Source organism: Anabrus simplex, chromosome 2 (genome assembly GCF_040414725.1).
Source record: "Anabrus simplex isolate iqAnaSimp1 chromosome 2, ASM4041472v1, whole genome shotgun sequence".
NCBI lineage: Eukaryota > Metazoa > Arthropoda > Insecta > Orthoptera > Tettigoniidae > Anabrus > Anabrus simplex.
This window is the reverse complement of record NC_090266.1, coordinates 342,860,307-342,882,280: the sequence shown is the minus strand read 5'-3', so window position 1 is coordinate 342,882,280 and position 21,974 is coordinate 342,860,307. Positions and strand designations below refer to the sequence as shown.

The 21,974-nt window shown below is 37.8% G+C and overlaps 1 protein-coding gene across 4 annotated transcripts in view; it reads left to right on the top strand.

Moving 5' to 3' along the window:
• LOC136862817 (uncharacterized) overlaps positions 1 to 19,163 on the top strand; it is a 377,696-nt gene extending 358,533 nt beyond the window's left edge. For 3 of the 4 annotated variants that reach the window (XM_067139080.2, XM_067139079.2, XM_067139081.2), the window contains exon 16: positions 18,396 to 19,163. In XM_067139080.2, the coding sequence (XP_066995181.2) occupies positions 18,396 to 18,782 (387 nt within the window). In that variant the 3' untranslated portion in view covers positions 18,783 to 19,163. The remainder of the gene's footprint in view (positions 1 to 18,395) is intronic. The other variant, XM_067139082.2, reaches the window with a different exon arrangement.
• Positions 19,164 to 21,974: the final 2,811 nt, after the last annotated feature.

Here is a 21,974-nt window from a genome sequence, read left to right as displayed (position 1 = left end):
CAGGCCCACTGAAATGCACCAACCGACCCTATGAGCGATATTTTCACACCATTCATAAAAGGGACTGACTGCATAAGCAATGGTATTACTAGCATCACTCATACCTCAGTCACTTTCATATTGTCAAAGCCAAGGATGAGACTGAGACAGGTCAATGAAAGTAACAAATTTGATATAGCCCATACCAGAAGACATAGTGCACTGTAAACACTATATCTCGCCAGCAAAGGCATAAGAAGGACATTCCAGGAATAATAAATGAACAAGGGGAGTGTGTATGCGAGGATCTTCAAAAGGCAGAAGTATTCAGTCAGCAGTATGTAAAGATTGTTGGTTACAAGGATAATGTCCAGACAGAGGAGGTGACTCATACTCAAAGTATTAAAATTTACCTATGACAGCAATGACATTTACTGTAAGATACAAAAGTTGAAAACTAGAAAAGCAGCTGGAATTGATAAGATTTCTGGGGATATACTAAAGATAATAGGTTGGGATATAGTACCATATCTGAAGTACTTGTTTGATTATTGTTTGCATGAAGGAACTTTACCAAATGAGTGGAGAGTTGCTATAATAGGCCCTGTATATAAAGGAAAGCGTGATAGACATAAAGCTGAAAAGTACAGGCCAGTCAGTTTGACATGCATTGTATGTAAGCTTTGGGAAAGCATTCTTTCTGATTATATAAGACATGTTTGTGACATTAATAACTGGTTTGACAGAAGGCAGTTTGGGTTTAGAAAAGGTTATTCCACCGAAGCCCAACTTGTAGGATTCCAGCAAGATATAGCAGATATCTTGGATTCAGGAGGTCAATTGGACTGTATTGCGATTGACCTGTCTAAGGCATTTGATACGGTAGATCATGGGAGACTACTGGCAAAAATGAGTACAATTGAACTTGACAAAAGAGTGACTGAATGGGTGGCTCTGTCCCTGTAAAAATTAAGAGGGGAATTCCTCAAGGCAGTATTATTGGACCTTTATGTTTTCTTATGTATATCATTTATATGTGTAAAGAAGTAGAATCAGAGATAAGGCTTTTCGCAGATGATATTATTCTGTACAGTGTAATAAATAAGTTACAAGATTGTGAGCAACTGCAAAATGACCTCGATAATGTTGTGAGATGGACGGTAAGCAGTGGTATGATGCTAAACGGGGATAAAAGTCAGGTTTTGAGTTTCACAAATAGGAAAAGTCCTCTCAGTTTTAATTACTGCGTTGATGGGGTGAAAGTTCCCTTTGGGGATCATTGTAAATACCTAGTTATTAATATAAGGAAAGATCTTCATTGGGGTAATCACATAAATATGATTGTAAATAAAGGGTACAGATCTCTGCACATGGTTATGAGAGTATTTAGGGATTGTAGTAAGGATGTAAAAGGAGAGAGCATATTTGTCTCTGGTGAGACCCCAACTAGAGTATGGTTCCAGTGTATGGGACCCTTACCAGGATTACTTGATTCAAGAACTGGAAAAATCCAAAGAAAAGCAGCTCGATTTGTTCTGGGCGATTTCCGACAAAAGTGTAGCGTTACAAAAATGTTGTAAAGTTTGGGCTGGGAAGACTTGGGAGAAAGGAGACGAGCTGATCGACTAAGTGGTATGTTCCGAGCTGTCAGTGGAGGGATGGCGTGGGAGGACATCAGTAGACGAATAAGTTTGGATGGTGTCTTTTGAAAGTAGGAAAGATCACAATAGGAAAATAAAGTTGGAATTCAAGAGGACAAATTGGGGCAAATATTCGTTTATAAGAAGGGGAGTTAGGGATTGGAATAACTTACCAAGGGAGATGTTCAATAAATTTCCAATTTCTTTGCAATCATTTAAGAAAAGGCTAGGAAAACAAGAGATAGGGAATCTGCCACCTGGGCGACTTCCCTAAATGCAGATCAGTAGTGATTGATTGATCTGAATCTGACAAACTTTCATCAGAATCACTCAACTGTTCTTCTAAAAACATCCTTTATCCCCCCCCCCCCCCAATATTCTGCACTTACATGTAGAAGCCATCTCCACTCATCATCAATAGAATGCAAGGCAGCGGGCAGTGGGTGATGAGGAAAAAGGATGGAAAAAAGAAGAAGAAACAGTCTCAAAAGAACGCTGAATACACAAAATTTACAAGTTATAAATCTCATTATAAAACCGTATTGGATTTCAGAATAAGAAATTATATTAATGAAACTACCTTTCCAATACACAATAGTCCTTTATATTTAGGATAAAACCATTTAATTACAAGCAGGAGATGTTTCGCTAATCTTAGTCAGCATCATCAGCTATAGATAACATAATTCATGGTGGGTCAGGGCCCTGATCCTGGTATATAAAGCGAAAAAACGTCTAATATACATTGATAAAATACGAATTTTAAAAATTTAAAAATAATCAATAAGATTATATTATGTCTATTAAAACAAATATTGATCATTAAAATTGCCTAAAATGTAAGCGGAATGAATGACATGAAATGTTACTATAGTATGTAGTGTTAAATGTTCGTATAAATCAATGACCATAATAATCTTCGCTCAATTGCATTAGACTGTTTATGATTAAAAACAATTATTCACATAAGGGTGAGCTCTTGTAATGAACTGTGATGTTGTTTTTTAAATAAACATGACGAGGAATGCTAAAATCACATAAATTGGTTGAAAAACGGACTGCACTCATGATAAAACGTCGTCTGGATCGGCGTAAATAACCTTATGGGACTTCCTCGCGTTGTGTTTCAAACATTATTATATTTTGTGTAGTAGTGCGTTAATATTGGCTTCAAATGGAGAATTACTTATCTTGTAGGTGAAATAATATAAATCGGGTGTGTACTGTAAAAAAGAAGAACAAGGAAGTATAGTATGTGTGTGAGTTGCTGGAATTTAAAGGCTGTACTACTGTAAGGAAATAATAACAGAAGGCGCTTACCCGTGTGTTAACCGAGGGGAGATTGGTCCCTTGGTTGTTTACTGAGGTTTGATGGTCAGTAACTTGCTGCTAAGTGTGTTGTACGAATGCGATCGTAGAGACGGGATGATAGCGGGAAGGGGAAGGGAGGAGGGACGTTACGCGAGTTGTCGGCCAATTGAGGGGATGCAGTGCTAGGAGGCGTTGTAGGTATGGCTACTGTTGCTGTTGTTACTACAGGAGGATTGAAAGCATGTTTATAATGGAAAATCTTCATGAAATTTTTAGCATTGATTCCAAAGTTACCAATTAGATTGGGGATTTGCTCAATTATGGGATTATGTTATCTACAGTTGATGATGCTCACTAAGATTGAGCGAAACATGTCCTACTTGTAATTAAATGGTTTTATCCTAAATATAAAGGACTATTGTGTGTTGGAAAGGTGGATTTATTAATATAATAACTTCTTATTCTGAAATACAATACGGTTTTATAATGTTATTTATAACTTGTAATGTTACCGCCAACCAGGCAAACTCGAAGAATAGATTTCTTAATCTCAAGGTGAAGGTCAATAAATTATCTAGGGACATCACATTTCTAAAAGAATGTTTAAAGAATAATCTAATTCCAAAATTCTTAAGAAGCTCACAAAGAAGAAACATTTTTTCTTCCAGTTTGCTGAATAGTCAAAAGAAAATAAATGCTATTTGGTTGAAAAACTAAATCAAATTACGTTATAAGAAAATGTCATTTTTGAATGTACAGTTCTATAATGCGCATTTAGAGATTTCTTCGAATATGCCTCCATTAGAATGGGACTCCTATTCTAAATTCGTTAATGAGAAAGTGTCAGCGGCAATGAGCAATAAGCAATTAGTTTTGGAGAAAAAAACTAAAATTTCTCAAGGATTCAAAAACAAAGTCCGTCAACTCTCACAGAATGAATAATTCACATACGCCCCAGTTAAACAACACTCCCTCCACTGTGAATTTATCTGATACTACATTCACTAGCAGCGAAATGGACCTCTTGAATAAAGGCATGAAATTTAACTGGCCCAACCCCAATAAGTCTGATGACCTCATTACCAGTATTGCCGAGGCTGAATCAAGTATTTTAAAACTCCCTATCGAACATCGAAATGACGTGACATACGAAGTAAAGAAGAACCTCCCCTCTTTACTTAAAGAATTGAAATCCAAGTCGAGATCAAACTTTAACAAACAGATAACCGGAATCAAGGGTAAAATCAAAAATAACAGTATCATAGTCACGAAAGCGGACAAAGGTCCCACAACGGTGCTAATGAATAAAGAAGAATACATTAGCAAAACCGAAGATTTCTTTTCCGCTGAAACTTATAATATAGTGGAAAAAGACCCCACATTAAAAATCCAACGAGATCTTAAGAACCTGTTAAAAATGTCTTCTTTACTTTTACAAGAGTACGAACAACAGAAACTTACCATAATGAACCCTATGTTACCCACAGCCAGAGCTCTACCAAAAATACATAAACAAGGGATACCAATGCGCCCATTATAAATTGTAGAAATAGTCCCACATATAACGTTTCAAAATTTATGCATCGTTTCCTATACAAGCATTATAAATTCAATAATAAAGCCTACAAAAGAATTCTGTCGAATTCTGCAACAAATTGTCCACATTCAAGCTAACAGGTAGTCAAGTTATGGTATCATATGATATCACTAACATGTATTCGAACATACCCGTAAATGACACAATTAACATTGTAAAATCTAACCTTATGAAACATAACAATCTAAGCAGATACGAAATAGACGATTTTATTAATTTATTGAAAGTCGTACTTAACAGTAACTATTTCACATTCAATAATAAAATATATCATCAAAAAGGATTAGCAATGGGCGACCCAATTTCCGGCATTCTTGCCAACATCTTTATGGATGATATGGAAACCAAATTAATAATTAATAAAATTAACGGCGTAAATATCTGGCTAAGATTTGTAGACGATACGTTCGCGATCATAGATAAACAATTGAATAATAGTGACAACGTTCTCAGGCTCCTTAACAACCTTAACCACAGTATTCAGTTTACTAAAGAGGACGAGGTCAAAAACTCCTTAAACTTTATAGACTTAATTTTGACTAGAGATAAAGATAAGTTAATTTACCAAATTTACAGGAAACCATCTGCCGCTCCTATAACAATAAAAAGCGAATCCTTGCAATTCCACTCCCTTAAGCAGGCTACATTTTACAGCTTGATTCGCAGGGCCTTGAACATTTCTCTTTCTAATGCAAATCGAGAAAAAGAACTACGTTTCATCAAAGAATTAGCCATGATGAATGGTTTTAAACCTGATATGATCACCAGAATCATAGGTAAAATTAGATCAAAGAGTACAACTTCATTAATTCCCAAAAAAAACAAATTTCGCTATTTTTACACTCACCAACCCAGCTATTCACAATGAAACCATTAAAAAAGCATAATATTAACATTGCATACCGGACCCGCAACACCAACCGTAATATTTTTTTCAATTCCAACTCCGTTAATACAATTTACGACAGATTCTCAAACTCGGGAATATATAGACTCAGATGCACACAGTGCAATTTCTCTTATAGGGCAAACTGGCCGTAGCTTCAGAATAAGGTATTTAGAACATTATAATGCCTTGAAACACAGAAAGCATTCCGCCATGAGTATTCATATGAGGGACACAGGGCATAATTTCAGTACAATCGTTCAAGATATGCAAATACTCAAATACGTAAATAAAAGCAATCTAATGACCGGGTATGCAAATGCTTACATATCCTTGGACCAGTAATTTAATAAAAAATAGTAATTTAAATGACGTCTCGGACATTAATAGCCCCATAATTGAGCAAATCCCCAATCTAATTGGTAACTTTGGAATCAATGCTAAAAATTTCATGAAGATTTTCCATTATGAACATGCTTTCAATCCTCCTGTAGTAACATCAGCAACAGTAGCTACACCTTCAACGCCTCCTAGCACTGCATCCCCTCCATTGGCCGACAACTCGCGTAACGTCCCGCCTCCCTTCCCCTTCCCGCTATCTTCCCACTCTCTACGATCGCATTCGTACAACACACGCAGCAGCAAGTCACTGACCAACAAACCTCAGTAAACAACCAAGGGACTAATCTCCCCTCAATTAACATACGGGTAAGCGCCTTCTGTTATTATTTCCTTACAGTAGTACAGCCTTTAAATTCCAGCAACTCACACACATACTATACTTCCTTTTTCTTCTTTTTTACAGGATACACCCGATTTATATTATTTCACCTACGAGATCAGTAGTTCTCCATTTGAAGCCAATATTAACACACTACTACACAAAATATAATAATGTTTGAAACACAACGCGAGGAAGTCCCATAAGGTTATTTACGCCGATCCAGACGACGTTTTATCATCAGTGCAGTTCGTTTTTCAACCAATATATGTGATTTTAGCATTCCTCATCATGTTTATTTAAAAAACAACATCACAGTTCATTTCAAGAGCTCACCATTATGTGAATAACTGTTTTTAATCATAAACAGTCTAATGCAATTGAGCGAAGATTATTATGGTCATTGATTTATACGAACCTTTAACACTACATACTATAGTAACATTTCATGTCATTCATTCCACTTACATTTTAGGCTATTTTAATGATCAATATTTGTTTTAATAGACATAATATAATCTTATTGATTATTTTAAAATTTTTAAAATTCGTATTTTATCAATGTATATTAGACGTTTTTTCGTTATATATACCAGGATCAGGGCCCTGACCCACCATGAATTATGTTATCTATAGCTCATGATGCTGACTAAGATTAGCGAAACATCTCCTACTTATAATTAAATGGTTTTATCCTAAATATAAAGGACTATTGTGTATTAGAAAGGTGGATTTATTAATATAATAACTTTTTACACAAAATTTATGATTATGTTGACAGGCTGGTTCTTCTCCGAGAGGAAAGAAAGTTATAATGGAGAAATGTGCATAATAGTCGCCGGATAGCAGCCAAATTCAGTATTTATCCCCGATGGTAGAGATAATTATTCCTTGAAGTATCACTTGAATTTCAGTAACAAAACACTATCAAAATGGTTCATGGTGTGGGTTAATGTAGTCACGTCCTACTTCATGAACCATGGGCAACGGCTGAGTCGCCTAGTAAGTGGTCCTGAGAGTCAGGATACCAAATGCTATGGAATGGGAGTGGGCATCTTGGACATATTCTGAGTCGTGGCCCTCCTTGTGCTCAGGTGGCTAGGACTATACAATCCACCAGTGGTCCCTAACCCGTTAGAGGAGAGATCCTCACTTGAACTATGTGCAAGTAGGGTAGCAACCTGCTTCATGATTTACCGAGCTCAGAACATTTTAAGCAAGCCTCGGACCTATGGGGTAAAGGAGTCCCACTCTCATTTGACAGGCGAGGGACTGAGGGAAACAACTTGGCGAACAAAATGGAATTTGATAGGGAGCTGTCAATATTAATGGGGCTTATGGAAGAAAGAAAGTAGAAGTGGCTGAGTCAGCAAAAAGGATGCGTCTGGATATGCTAAAAGTAAGTGATATTCGGGTAAGGGGAGATAATGAGGAAGAAATAGGAGATTACAAAGTGTACTTGATGGGTGTTAGAAAGGGAAGGGCAGAGTATCGGGTAGGGCTGTTTATCAGGAATACCATTGCACACAAAATAGCTTCTGTTAGGCACATAAATGAGCAAATGATGTGGGTAGATTTGGCAGTTGGAGGAATTAGAATGAGAATTGAAATGAAATGGCGTATGGCTTTTAGTGCCTGGAGTGTCCGAGGACAAGTTCGGCTCGCCAGATGCAGGTCTTTTCATTTCACGCCCGTAGACGACCTGCGCGTCGTGATGAGGATGAAATGATGATGAAGACGACACATACACCTAGCCCCTGTGCCAGTGATATTAAGTAATTGTGGTTAAAATTCCAACCTTGCCGGGAATCGAACCCAGGACTCCTGCGACGAAAGGCCAGCACGCTAATCATTTAGCCATGGAGCTGGACAGGATGAGAATTGTCTCAGTGTATTCACCATGAGAGGGTGCAGATGAGGATGAAGTTGACAAGTTTTATGAAGCATTGAATAGCATCATAGTCAAGGTGAACAGCAAGGATAGGATAGTGCTAATGGGCGATTTCAATGCGAGAGTTGGAAATAGAACTGAAGGATACGAAAGGGTGATTGGTAAATGTGGGGAAGATATGGAAGCTAATGGGAATGGGAAGCGTTTACTGGATTTCTTTGCTAGTATGGGTTGAGCAGTTACAAATACATTTTTCAAGCATATGGCTATTCACCGCTACACATGGGAGGCTAAGGGTATCAGATCCATACTAGACTATATCTTAACCGACTTCGAATTCAGGAAGTCGGCTAGGAACGTACGGGTTTTTGGGGAATTTTCAATGACACAGACCACTATCTGATCTGTAGTGATATAAGTAACTCTAGGCCTAGGGTAGAGAAAGTGAAATCTGTCTGCAAACGAATAAGGGTATAAAATCTCCAGGATGAGGAAATTAGACAGAAGTACATGGATATGATTAGTGAGAAGTCTCTAACAGTGGATAGTAAGCAGTTTCAGGATATAGAAAGAGAATGGGTGGCATACAGGGATGCTGTAGTAGAAACAGCAGGGGAATGCCTAGGAACGACTGTGTGTAAAGACGGGAAAAAGCGAACATCTTGGTGGAATGATGAAGTGAGAGCAGCTTGCAAATGTAAAAAGAAGGCTTATCAGAAATGGTTCAAAATCTTCTCAAGGTAAAAGGAAATCTTCATGGAGGTGTCACGAACAACCAAGCTCATGGGGAGGAGGAAAATGTTATTAGTGAAATTATGCTTGAGGAAGTCGAAAGCAGCAGGAATAGATGAAATTATACCTGAAATGGTGTAGTATAGTGGGAAGGTAGGGATGAAATGGTTTCATAGAGTACCGGTAGTAAGATTAGCATGGAGTGTTGGTAACGTACCTTCAGATTGGACAAAAGCAGTAATTACACCTATATATAAGCAAGGGAACAGGAAGGATTGCAACAATTATCGAGGTATCTCAATGATTAGTATACCAGGCAAAGTATTCGCTGGCATCTTCGAAGGGAGGGTGCGATCAGTGGTTGAGAAGAAGTTGGATGGAAACCAGTGTGGTTTCAGACCACAGAGGGGCTGTCAGGATCAGATTTTCAGTATGCGCCAGGTTAATTGAAAATGTTACAAGAGGAATAGACAGTTGTGTTTATGTTTCGTAGATCTAGAGAGAGCATATGATAGGGTACCGAGAGAAAAGTTGTTCGCCATACTGGGAGACTATGGAATTTAAGGGTAGATTACTGAAATCAATCAAAGGCATATATGTTGACAATTGGGCTGCAGTGAGAATTGATGTTAGAATGAATTCTTGGTTCAGGGTACCTACAGGGGTTAGACAAGGCTGTAATCTTTCACTTTTGCTGTTCGTAGTTTACATGGATCATCTGCTGAAAGGTATAAAATGGCAGGGAGGGATTCAGTTAGGTGGAAATGTAGTAAGCAGTCTGGCCTAAGCTGACGACTTGGTCTTAATGGCAGATTGGGCCGAAAGCCTACAGTCTAATATCTTGGAACTTGAAAATAGGTGCAATGAGTATGGTATGAAGATTAGGCTCTCGAAGACTAAATTGATGTCAGTAGGTAAAAAATTCAACAGAATTGAATGTCAGATTGGTGATACAAAGCTGGAACAGGTAAATAATTTTAAGTATTTAGGTTGTGTGTTCTCCCAGGATGGTAATATAGTAAGTGAGACTGAATGAAGGTGTAGTAAAGCTAATGCAGTGAGGTCGCAGTTACAATCAACAGTGTTCTGTAAGAAGGAAGTCAGCTCCCGGACGAAACTATATTTACATCGGTCTGTTTTCAGACCAACTTTGCTCTATGGGAGCGAAATCTGGGTGGACTCAGGATATCTTATTCATAAGGTAGAAGTAACAGACATGAAAGTAGCGAGAATGATTGCTGGTACTTACATATGGGAAAAGTGGCAGGAGGGTACTCAGAATGAGGAGATAAAGGCTAATTTAGGAATGAACTCGATGGAAGAAGCTATACGCATAAACCGGCTTCAGAGGTGGGTCATGTGAGGCGAATGGAGGAGGATAGGTTACCTAGGAGGATAATAGACTCTTTTATGGAGGGTAAGTGGAGTAGAGGGAGACCAAGACGACGATGGTTTGACTCGGTTTCTAACGATTTAAAGAGGCATAGAACTAAATGAGGCCACAGCACTAGTTGCAAACAGAGGATTGTGGTGATGTTTAGTAAATCCACAGGGGCCTGCAGACTGAACGCTGAAAGGCATAACGGTCTATAATGATAATGTATGTATGTATGTATGTATGTATGTATGTATGTATGTATGTATGTATGTATGTATGTATGTATGTATGTATGTATGTATGTATGTATGTATGTATGTATGTATGTATGTATGTATGTATGTAGGTAACACTATCAAAATATGAATCCAGGCATATCATTCCAAAGCTCAAAAATTCTGCTTCGAGGAGAAATGAGTTAAAACACAAACAGCGACAATCATAACCACTAGATTGCAGTACAGTACATGCCTGTACCGTGTGAACAGTGCTCGGTACACCACCGTGCACAATGTTCACTACATGATGAGCACTGCTAGACACTCCATGCTGACAGGTTAAGTGAAGATGAGAATCATGCCATGAAAGGACTGATACACTTTAAAGGTAGGAAGGATCACAATATGAAGATAAAAATTGGAATTCAAGAGGACAAATTGAGGCAAAGATTCGTTTATAGGAAGGGGAGTTAGGGATTGGAATAACTTCCCAAGGAAGATGTTCAATGAATTTCCAATTTCTTTGCAATCATTTAAGAAAAGGCTAGGAAAACAACAGATAGGGTATCTGCCACATGGGTGACTGCCCTAAATGCAGATCAGTATTGATTGATTGATTGATTGATTGATTGATTGATTGATTGATTGATTGATTGATTGATTGATTGATTGATTGATTGATTGATTGATTGATTGATTGATTGATTGATTGATTGATTGATTGATTGATTGATAACCTTCCTCTGCCAGGTCAAATTGGCCATCAGGATGACTGGAAGCATCATGTCTCTTCCGTTTCGCTGCTATGGAGACGGATTCCCAAACTCCGTTGTAAGTGGTCCAGAAGCTCAACAACGGTCCTCTCTCAATCTTGAGCTCTGTTACTGGAAGGGATGGAAATGGTGACTTTGCGTTCCTCTCATCCAAGAAGTTCTTCCAACTCCTAAACATTATGCGGTCAACTGTTACAACATCGAACTGCTAGGGCTTCTTACAAACAGTTTTGATGATAAAGATCCAGTCACTAGAAACTATAGCCTAGGCTTTTGAATTCACCAGACCAACGTTCTTATCATTCTCAAGATGAGAATGGCAATTTACTGGGAAGTAAGGTTGAAATGAACAACATATTCCGTTTTGATTCATTCCAATCATAGTTTGTTTTTCTTCTTCTTCCAGATACGTATCTTTATTGAACACTGCACACATGAATTCCACAACTTTTATTACCGGTACCTTAATCGTTCAATACGTCGTTCTTTTCAACTTTGAGGAATTATCCCCGCTTCAATCAGGATTAATTGTGGAAACTTATGAACAATGTATTTTATATTAATCATAAGAAGCATGAGTTTTACTTTAAAGAGAAGATTTTGAAGTGTGATTATTGTAACTTGAAGTAACAGTGGATGCTTTTTCTATTTCTAAGACTAATTTTATGACTCAGTTTTTCCAACAATTCTGTGATTAAAACTGGGAGGAAACTTACAACCTGACTTTTCATCCCTTCTACGAACATACCATTCATTGTCAGCTGTCCATCTCACAGTATTGTCGAGGTCTTTTGTAGTCACTCACAATGCTGCAAGTTATTTATTACTCGAGATAGTATAACATAATCTGCAGAAAAGCCTTGTATCTGATTCCAGTTCTTTATTCATATGATTTATATATATATATAAGAATACATAAAGGTCTAATAATACTGCTTTCCCCCATTTAATCATTACAGGACCAGACAAAGCTTCACCTATTCTAATTCTCTAGTTTCTATTTTCTAGAAACTTAACCTCCCATTCAACGACTCTTTTGTCAAGTCCAATATCCTTCATTTTCGTCAGTAGTCTCCCATGATCTACCCTATCAAAAGCCTAGGATACGTCAATAGCAGTACAGTCCCTTTGAACTCCTGAATCCATGATACCTGCTACATCTTGCTGAAATCTTACCAGTCGAGCCTCATCAGAATAACCTTTCCTAAACAAAACTGCCTTCTATCAAACCAGTTAGTAATTTTGCAAACATGTCTAATGTAATCAGAAAGAATGCTTTCCCAGAGCTTACAAGCAACACATGCCAAGCAGACTGGCTGCTTTACGTTTAGCACCCTTTCCTTTGTACACAGGTGCTACTGTTGCCACTCTCCATTCATTTGGTATAGCTCCTTCAAGCAAACAGTAATCAAGTAAATATTTAAGATATGGCACTATATCACAACCCATGGCCTGTGAGTTAGAAAACAAAAAGGGAGAGGAGAAAATTCAGAGATAATTTTAAAAACAAAAAATTCTATGAGATCTACAGAATGAGTTGGTAACTGCCCATGTCTCCACGTACTGAACTTATCATTGCATTCCTACTTAATAAAGTAACCTACAGTCTGAAAAGCTGTTCATATTGTATTTTATTATTGGCAAAACATAGTAGATCTTAACAAGTGATGGGAAAGGTGCAAGAAAAATTAATTGGGCTGAATTGCAGTTACCTGAGAAATATTTTACTTAATTAAAATTATAAATTACTATTTTAACAAGATCAGTAAAATTACAATTACTTTACAAGAATTCCAATCTTAAAGAAGTCTCTGACATTTCTTTTTTTTTTTGCGTGGAGCTGCAATGATCACAAAGGTTGCAAAGAGAAAGTTATTTGGCCCTACTTCATTTTGTGTTTCATGTTTCAAAGTGATATTAAGTGGCTATCATCGCTAGGTGAGACTAAACATGAACATTCAATGTGACTTTTGTTTTTGCTTCAGTTTGCGACTTTTAGCATTTCATATAATTTGCCATTTACTTTAAAAATAATTGGTTCTTAAAATTTTCATCGCTAAGCTTGAACCTTTTGGGGAAATGTACATCTTTGCATTTGCTGAAAAGACACTCTACAGGGGCACTCGAAGGAATGCCTCTGTTTAATTTTAAGAACATCCTCAGCAGTGACAGATATATTAGGATAAGCTTTTTACAATTGGCTTTACGTCACACCAACACAGATAGGTCTTATGGTGGTGATGGGTTAGGAAAGGCCTAGCAGTGGGAAGGAAGTGACCGTGACCTTAATTAAGGCTTGGTGTGAAAATGGGAAACCATGGAAAACAATCTTCAGGGATGCCAACAGTGGGCTTCGATCACACTATCTCCTGAATTAGAGTAAGTTCGTCTTTTGAACTATGGGGGAGGTAAAAATATACCTCATCCAGAACTGATTAAACTACTGATTCTGCTGTAGTAGAACTGAAAAGTTATCTTCAAATCAAATTAAATCAAAATCTCTTTATTTGCAAATGAGGTGTCTACCTCGGTGGCAAATGGTACACTAAAATACATTATTGTCAAGCACTAAATATTAAATTAACAAGAAGAACATTTTCCTATAATACAATATTATACAATTTACGCTAACAATTTTTCTATTAAACACGCAGCTCATACTTAATAAATTTATATTGTTTAAAAAATTCTACTTATAATATCTCGTGTACTACTTACTAGTCAACTTTTATACAATATGTGGAATTACTTCAAATGATACTATACAACTGGTACAGGATTAAAATTTACATTGCATTTATTTACTTTTTTAACCATTCTGGAACCTAAGTAGCATAACGACCTGCTGCGTCTTAACCAGAGCCCCTTTTGCCAGCACTTCTCAGAGTTCCTGAAGGGCCTTCACAGCTACCGTAGCGGTCCCAAGGCCCTCGAAGTCCCCACTGTACTTCACTCCTACAGGCAGTCCCCTACTTTGGCTGTCCAAACTCCTTAGACCAGGGGATGGAATTAATTTATTCACACACATTTTTTTATTTACATTAACCTGCACTGGTCGAATGCCCTCTAACATTTCACCACCTAAGTTCTTCCTGTTTGCACTTCCATGCTATGTAAATTGATTACCAAAATGCTATGATTACTAGAATGTAATGACTGCAATTTATTCCAAGAAATAAATTATGAGTAAAAATTATATTTTGTAAAAAGTAACAATTTCAAATAAACATTACCAAAAAGTATAAATTACAATTAATTCCTAACTCTGACCTTAATAACGAAAATTTTCTTCCATCAGTTCGTGAGTAAATAAATGGTGCTTGATGATGGTGTCACTACAGGCTATTTCTCCTTTTCCAACAAAGTTATTGTGCAATACAGAATCACTTACTTGACTTATTTCCTTTAATTCCAGATGGAACACAGGGCCTCAACGAAATTTCTCCAGCTTGCTCTATCTGCTGCCAATGCTTTCACCTCACTCCATGTCTTGCTCACTCCAGCAATCTCCTTGTCTGTGGTTCTCTTCCAGGTAATCCTAGGTCTGCCTTGCCTGCGACTGCCTTGTGGATTCCAACTCAATGCCTGCCTTGCGATACTTTCTTGTGGTTTTCTCAGGGTGTGCCCAATCCATCTCCATTTTCTTCTCATCTGTTCCTGTATGGGACTTTGACTTGTGGTCTCCCAAAGGTCTTTGTTTGAGATGGTCTTTGACCACCATATTCTCATAATGTACCTAGAACACCGATTTATAAAAGTCTGTAACCTTGTGGTAATGTCTTTGGTCACTTTCCATGTCTCACTTCCATACAGTAACACAGATTTAACATTTGAGTTGAATATCCTTAGCTTCGTTTTTATACGAATGTGAGGGGATCTCCATATTGGTCGTAATTCCGCAGAAGCTCCTTTGGCATTCCGCAAAAGCTCCTTTGGCTTTATTTATACGACTCACCACATCTCTAAAAAGCACCTCCATCCTGGCTTACCATGCTTTCTAAGTAGCAAAATTCATCTACCCTTTCTATATCCATTCCATCTACAGTTAAGCTACAATTGTTACGATGGTTTATGCGCATTTCCTTAGTCTTTTTGTTATTAATCTTTAAGCCTACTTCTTTAGCTTCTATTTTTAAGTCGTTCAGTTTGATTTCCATGTCCCAAAAACATTCCGCAAGAAAGCAGAGATCATCCGCATAATCCAGTTCTTCCAATCGGTTATTCAATCCCCACTCAATGCCACGCTTTCTATTCGTTGCCTCTCTCAGCATACAATCCAGTGTCATGATAAACAAGATTGACGACAGTAGACATCCTTGTCTTACTCCATATTTTACAGCAAAAGGTTCAGACAGCTTCCCTTTATGTTCTACTTGACAAGTATATCCATCATACATTGTCTGTGTAAGACGGACTATCTTTTGTGGAATTCCGAACTTTTCCATGGCCTTCCACATTTTCCTCCGGTTGACAGAGTCAAATGCCTTTTCAAAATCAATGAAGAGTATATACAGAGATTTCTGATACTCAACAAATTGTTCAATGATTAGCCTTAGTGTGTTAATCTGATCCACAGTAGACCGAACTTCTCTGAAACCTGCCTGTTCTTGACGTATTCTCCTGTCAACGGCTATGCTTATTCTGCTCAGTATGACTCTTGACATCACTTTTTCCCCATAGGAGAGCAACGTTATTCCCCTCCAGTTATTTCAATCTGAGAGGTCACCCTTCCTCGGTATCTTGATGAGGACACCCTTCTTCCATTCCTCAGGAAGGTGTTCTTTGTTCCATACCTAGTGTTAGAAGTGGCTCCATGTTTTCCGCTGTTAAATCTGGATCTACCTTTAGGGCTTCTGGGATAATGTTATCTACACCTGGGGCTTTGCCACTCTTCATTTGTTTCACTGCTTTTGCAATCTCTTGTCGTGTTGGTTGTTCTACGGAGATGTCTGGATCCTCCAAAATGGTTTCAACTTCTTCAGTTCTTGATTCCTCACAAAGATTATTGAGTACTTCCATGAAGTGATGTCTCCATCTTTCCAATTGTTGTGTCTCAGATGTCAAGGCTACTCCATTTGCATCTCTGACTGGTTTCTGCCCTGAAAAGTTCCTCCTACAAAGCTTTATCGTAATGGCATATACTTCTTTGTTGTTGCCGACTCTTGTTGCTTCTTCTGCCTGTGTTGCCAGTTAGTCTGTAAACACTTGTTTATCTCTCCACACTTTCTTCTTAAACTCCTTGATGGCCTCCCTGTATTTTTCCACTGCTACTGATTTCTGGTTTCTTGTTCTACTGGAGTTGACGAGTGCCTTGCACTCTCTTCACTTTTGGATTGATTCCCAAGTGCCATCCAATATCCATTCTTTCCTCCCTGGTTCTCTGTAGCCCACTATCTGTTCACATGTGCCATGAAAGAGTTCCTACCGAGCTCGATAGCTGCAGTCGCTTAAGTGCGGCCAGTATCCAGTAATCGGGAGATAGTGGGTTCGAATCCCACTGTCGGCAGCCCTGAAGATGGTTTTCCGTGGTTTCCCATTTTCTCACCAGGCAAATGCTGGGGCTGTATCTTAATTAAGGCCACGGCCGCTTCCTTCCCATTCTTAGGCCTTTCCCATCCCATCATCGCCATAAGACATATCTGTGTCGGTGCGACGTAAAGCAAATAGCAAGAAAAAAAGAGTTCCTTGACCGTGTTACATTTAGTATTTACCTCTTCATCTGGTTGTTCAGTAAGAGCTTCAAACCTGTTCTTCAAATGTATCTTAAATTCATTTTACACCTCAAGTTTCCCAAATTTCCCGGAATTGAAAGGTTTCATTCGTACTACTGCCTGTTTTACTGGTGCTGCCACCTTCAATCTAATATCAGCAATCATAAGGAGATGGTCACTCCCTACATCTGCTCCACGTTTATTCCTCACATCCAGGAGTGTATTTCTCCATCTTTTACTTATTGCCAAATGATCAATTTGGTTTTCTGTCCGGAGATCAGGTGACACCCATGAGATCTTGTGGCAGTTCGTATGTGGAAACTATGATTCACCTATAACCAATCCAAAATTGCTGCATAGGTCTATGAATCTCTGGCCATTATTATTTTCTTCTCCTATTCCGTGTCTACCCATGATGATTTCTCCTCCTTCATTTTCACTACTGATTTTTGCATTTAGATCACCCATCAATGTCACAATGTCCTCCTTCTTTATCCCTGCCAGCATTGATGTCAGCCTAACAAAACTCCTCTTCTGCTACCTCTGTTGGCGCATAACACTGTACTAAGGTCACAGGTCCAACTTTGGTTCTTATTCATACAGTAATTATCCTGTGTGATACAGGGGTCCATTCCATTATGCTATTTTTTCCTTTATTTGTGAGTAAGACACCCACTCCACTTGAATGTTGATCATTTTCTTCTCTTCCAGAGTAAATGAAGACACCACCCTCTTCTGTCCTCATCTCTTCGTAGCCTGTCCATCTTGTTTCACTCAACCCAAGTATCTCCAGTTTATACCTTTTCATTTCTGCCATTACTTCTTTCAGTCTGCTAGTTTCACACATAGTTTTCACATTCCAGAATGCGATTCGTGTCCTGTATTTCATTGCAAAAGTCGTCTCCATAAAATCCGGCCGGCATAAATTTCGTCTGGTTTCTGTAATAAGTTTAATTCAGGTGTGCGAGTTATTAGCCCACTGCACCCTAAGTCCAGTGGAGGGGCTGCCTCCTGTCTGCGCTAGACGGCAGGATTTTTCTGTAGGGGTTACCTCCCTTAGCCTTTATAGATCCCTCCTTACCACAAGGCAGCGGTTTCTTCTTTGTTTATCCCCAAGAAGAAGGGCTGCCTCCTCCACCAGCTTCGCCGTACCAAAGGACTCATTCTCCGCCGTTGCTGCCGTTGAGGTCTTCACCAGAGCCCCATTAGCCGTCACTTTTCAGGGTTCCTCTAGGGACTTCACAGCTACTGTAGCGGTCATGGGGCACACACAGTCCCCACTGTACATCACCCTTACAGGCAATCCCCTACTTCATGCCATTGCCCACCTCCTACGACTTGGACGAGGGGTTGGCCTTGTGGGAGGCCAATACAGGATAATACACCATATTTTTATCTGATTTACTAAAATTTCAGTAAATTACTGAAATAATAATAATTAATAAAATCTGGCATCACAGAATAACTGAAAACCATAAAATATGTAGTGGGTGGGATGTAAAACCAATAACATTTTTTTCTTTTCAAATATAAGTTATTAATTGCACTTTTATTTTAGGTTCCAGGTGCTAACATTGGGTCAACTGAGGATTTATACATCGATGATGAATTCAACCTTGGAATGGAGCTAGAGTCACACATGCAACTTCTCAGTGTACAAGATGGCCTGGAATTTACAGATTCGTTTGAAGAAAATGCACATCAGTCCTACTTATTTAATCACATACAGTGTGCTAGGGAAGAAATGAAAAGAACTTCTAGCAAGAATCTGTCAGAAATAGAACACAGTTATGACCATCAACTTCTAAATCAACATGGCCGTCAATGTTCAAAACTTGTCTTTTGCGATAAATCGTTGAATGATCATGAGTGCGTCAGTGCTGAAGAAGATATCACATTAGAAAAGACAAATGACCATGAACCTGAAAATAATGCCAGTACATGAGTGTTTCTTACTGATTTCTATTTCCTTTGGTATGCCAGAATAATATCGAATTAAATCATAAGTTGTACATGAGTGTTTCTTACTGAGTTCAATTTCCTTTGGTATGCCAGAGTAATATCGAATCAAATCATAATTTGATAACTCCATGAATTAAAAAAATTAATGGGAGGGCTTGATAAATATTCACAATTCAGGACAATGTTGAAGCTATTGTCACAAGTAATGTACTACAGGTAACTTCAAGAGCATTCTGAAATCATCTGATGCACATATTTTTTGTGATTTAAAAATTTGCAAATACTGCTGTCAGTTTATACCACTATGTTTAACAATCTCCGCTAAATATACCGAGGTTCAATAAAAAATATGTGATAAAATTAATTTTTTAAAGTGTTACCTTTTAATTTATACATAACTGTAGACTTAGGATATCTGAACCAGTACATACCATTATATGGTACAAAATCTCTTTCATTTTAAAACGATAAGTACCAAAAGGAAGTAGTGAATCTCTTTTCTAGGCTGTATGAAAACACTCTATCTATATTTTGAACATATTCAGAGTAGTTTTGCATTCTATATGTTGCATTGACAATATCCAGCTCTGATTGACAAAAGACAAATAATTATTACAGAAAATTTTCATTTTCCAAATGTAGCATCTCAAGTACCCTGATATCTCATCCCCAGACTACTATGGCAATACTTTTCATCAACCCAGTGTTTGTGATGTGACTGCACAATTAGTGATATCTATGTGCACATGATATCTTTCAACAGTACAACAGGGCCGTCGGAATTCTCTTTGTGATCTGTTCATCCTCCTTCAGCTCATTCGTTCCATATTCACATGAATGCAGCTGTGTTTCATCCAATGGAAGCACCAGTGTCTCAGAACAACCATCCACAGTCCTCATATGCCACATTTCTCCAGGATCAAAGTCAGAAACTGCTGATATATTTATTGTTTGAAGAGCATGAGATGAATGCAAGGCGTGTAAAGTACATTAAATTGGAGTGGATAAAGAGAGTGAGAGAGTGAGACTTGCAAACACATGTATGTAACAGTGACTCTGTTCTTCCCTCTTACACACTGTTTCTGCCGTGTGACTGGCACATGTGATTTGCAGTCGTACTGTGTCATTAATGACACTATTGTCTTTCCAAGATCTATGCATTTTGCAGATCATGGATCAATCAGATATACTCCTTCTGGTGTTGAAATTTGAATGGCCAACAGTGTATGTATTCTGAGGCCAAAAGGTTGTTTCTCAATAGTGTTCCAGTGCTTCTATATCTCTAAGGAAGTACTTTGGACTTACAAAGAAAAATGATCTACTTACACGACTTTGACCGGAACGTTGGTCATAAAGCTGTTTTTAAACTCCTACCAGCCGAAACCCGTCAGAACATGAAGGTCAATAGGGTAAATATTTAGTGAAGGATTTGTATATATATTGTACCAGGAAATACATGTACTTCGTGCTTGAAGAGCATGAGATGAATGCAAGGCGTGTAAAGTACATTAAATTGGAGTGGATAAAGAGAGTGAGAGAGTTTTACTTTGAATGAAGTTCATGTCTATTTTAAACTGCTCATTTATTAAACAAAGTCAAGATTATATCACCTCAGTTCAGTTAGAGATCAGTTAGGCACAATGTGCTTCCGTCCTGCTGCTGGCGATGTCCCACGTCAAACCACTGCTCCTCCCGTTCTCAACACAGAACATCTCTTGGTATAAATTTGAAACAATTAATTTTATTGAAGTGGTCAACCTATTCAATACAATACATTTGTGAGAATGTTAATAACTTAAGAATGACATTTGGGACATGTTTCACCCTTGTTGTGGTCATCGTCAGCCTATCTTTCAGCCTCAAAATCAACTGTCATCGGGATCCCGATACATTCATTCATATAACTAAAATAGTAGTATGAGTTAAAAATACAATGTGACGGTCCTTAACTGACAGGTAAACAAGATTTAGTGGAGTTCTTGAAAGAGTCTTTGAAATAATTCGTAAGATACCTGGTGTTGGCACCTGTTAAAATAATTATCATGTGGTTAGGCACTCTCAGTCTTATGAAATAATGTTTAATGCTTAAAGAATACATTAACACTTGATACAAAATTAGACACTGTGTACAATACATTAACACTTGATATAAAATAAACACCATGTTAAGACACAATGTACAGTCACAGGATAAAGACTTAAGTGAAAGTTGTCTGGATGCTAATTACAATGTTTGATGTCTGATAACATCTATTAATCGTACTCGAAGGATGTTATAAAACCTCTTGATGTTTCTATAATCGTGGTCGTATTGTTCTAATCTGCATACTGTAATGGTTTAGAGAATGGTTTAGAAATGGTTTAGTTATATGATAGTTACCATTACAGTGTGCAAATTAGGTCGCCAGTCAACAATAGACCGCTTTTTAAAATAGCATGAACCAAGGGCTTGGCTACAATATAACTCACAGCTGTTTCAATTCCACAATCTGTTGATATGCCTTTTTTAAAGAAGACTTCAACTTAGAACAATACGACCACGATTATAGAAACATCAAGAGGTTTATAATATCCTTCGAGTATATTTAATAGATGTTATCAGACATCAAACATTGTAATTAGCATCCAGACAACTTTCACTTAAATCTTTATCCTGTGACTGTACATTGTGTCTTAACATGGTGTTTATTTTATATCAAGTGTTAATGTATTGTGCATAGTGTCTTAACATGGTGTTTTATTTTGTATCAAGTGTTAATGTATTCTTTAAACGTTAAAGATTGTTTCATAAGACTGAGAGTGCCTAACCATATGATAATTATTTTAATAGGTGCCAACACCAGATATCTTACGAATTATTTCAAAGACTCTTTCAAGAACTCCATTAAATCTTGTATACCTGTCAGTAAAGGACTGTCACATTGTATTTTTAACTCATACTACTATTTTAGCTATATGATGGTTTAATATGAATGTATTGGGATCCAGATGACAATCCCTCGAGGGCTGCTCTGGACGGTGTTGAAGTTCCAGATGTTCTGGAAGGTCTCAGAGTTCAAGTTGTAGGTTTCAATCACGTGGAATAATGGAACAAGCACATGTATTAAGTCTCCTGGACTTGTAGGATGAATGAGTAAGGAGGTGTAATTTATAACTGATTTTTGCTGTTTCCATG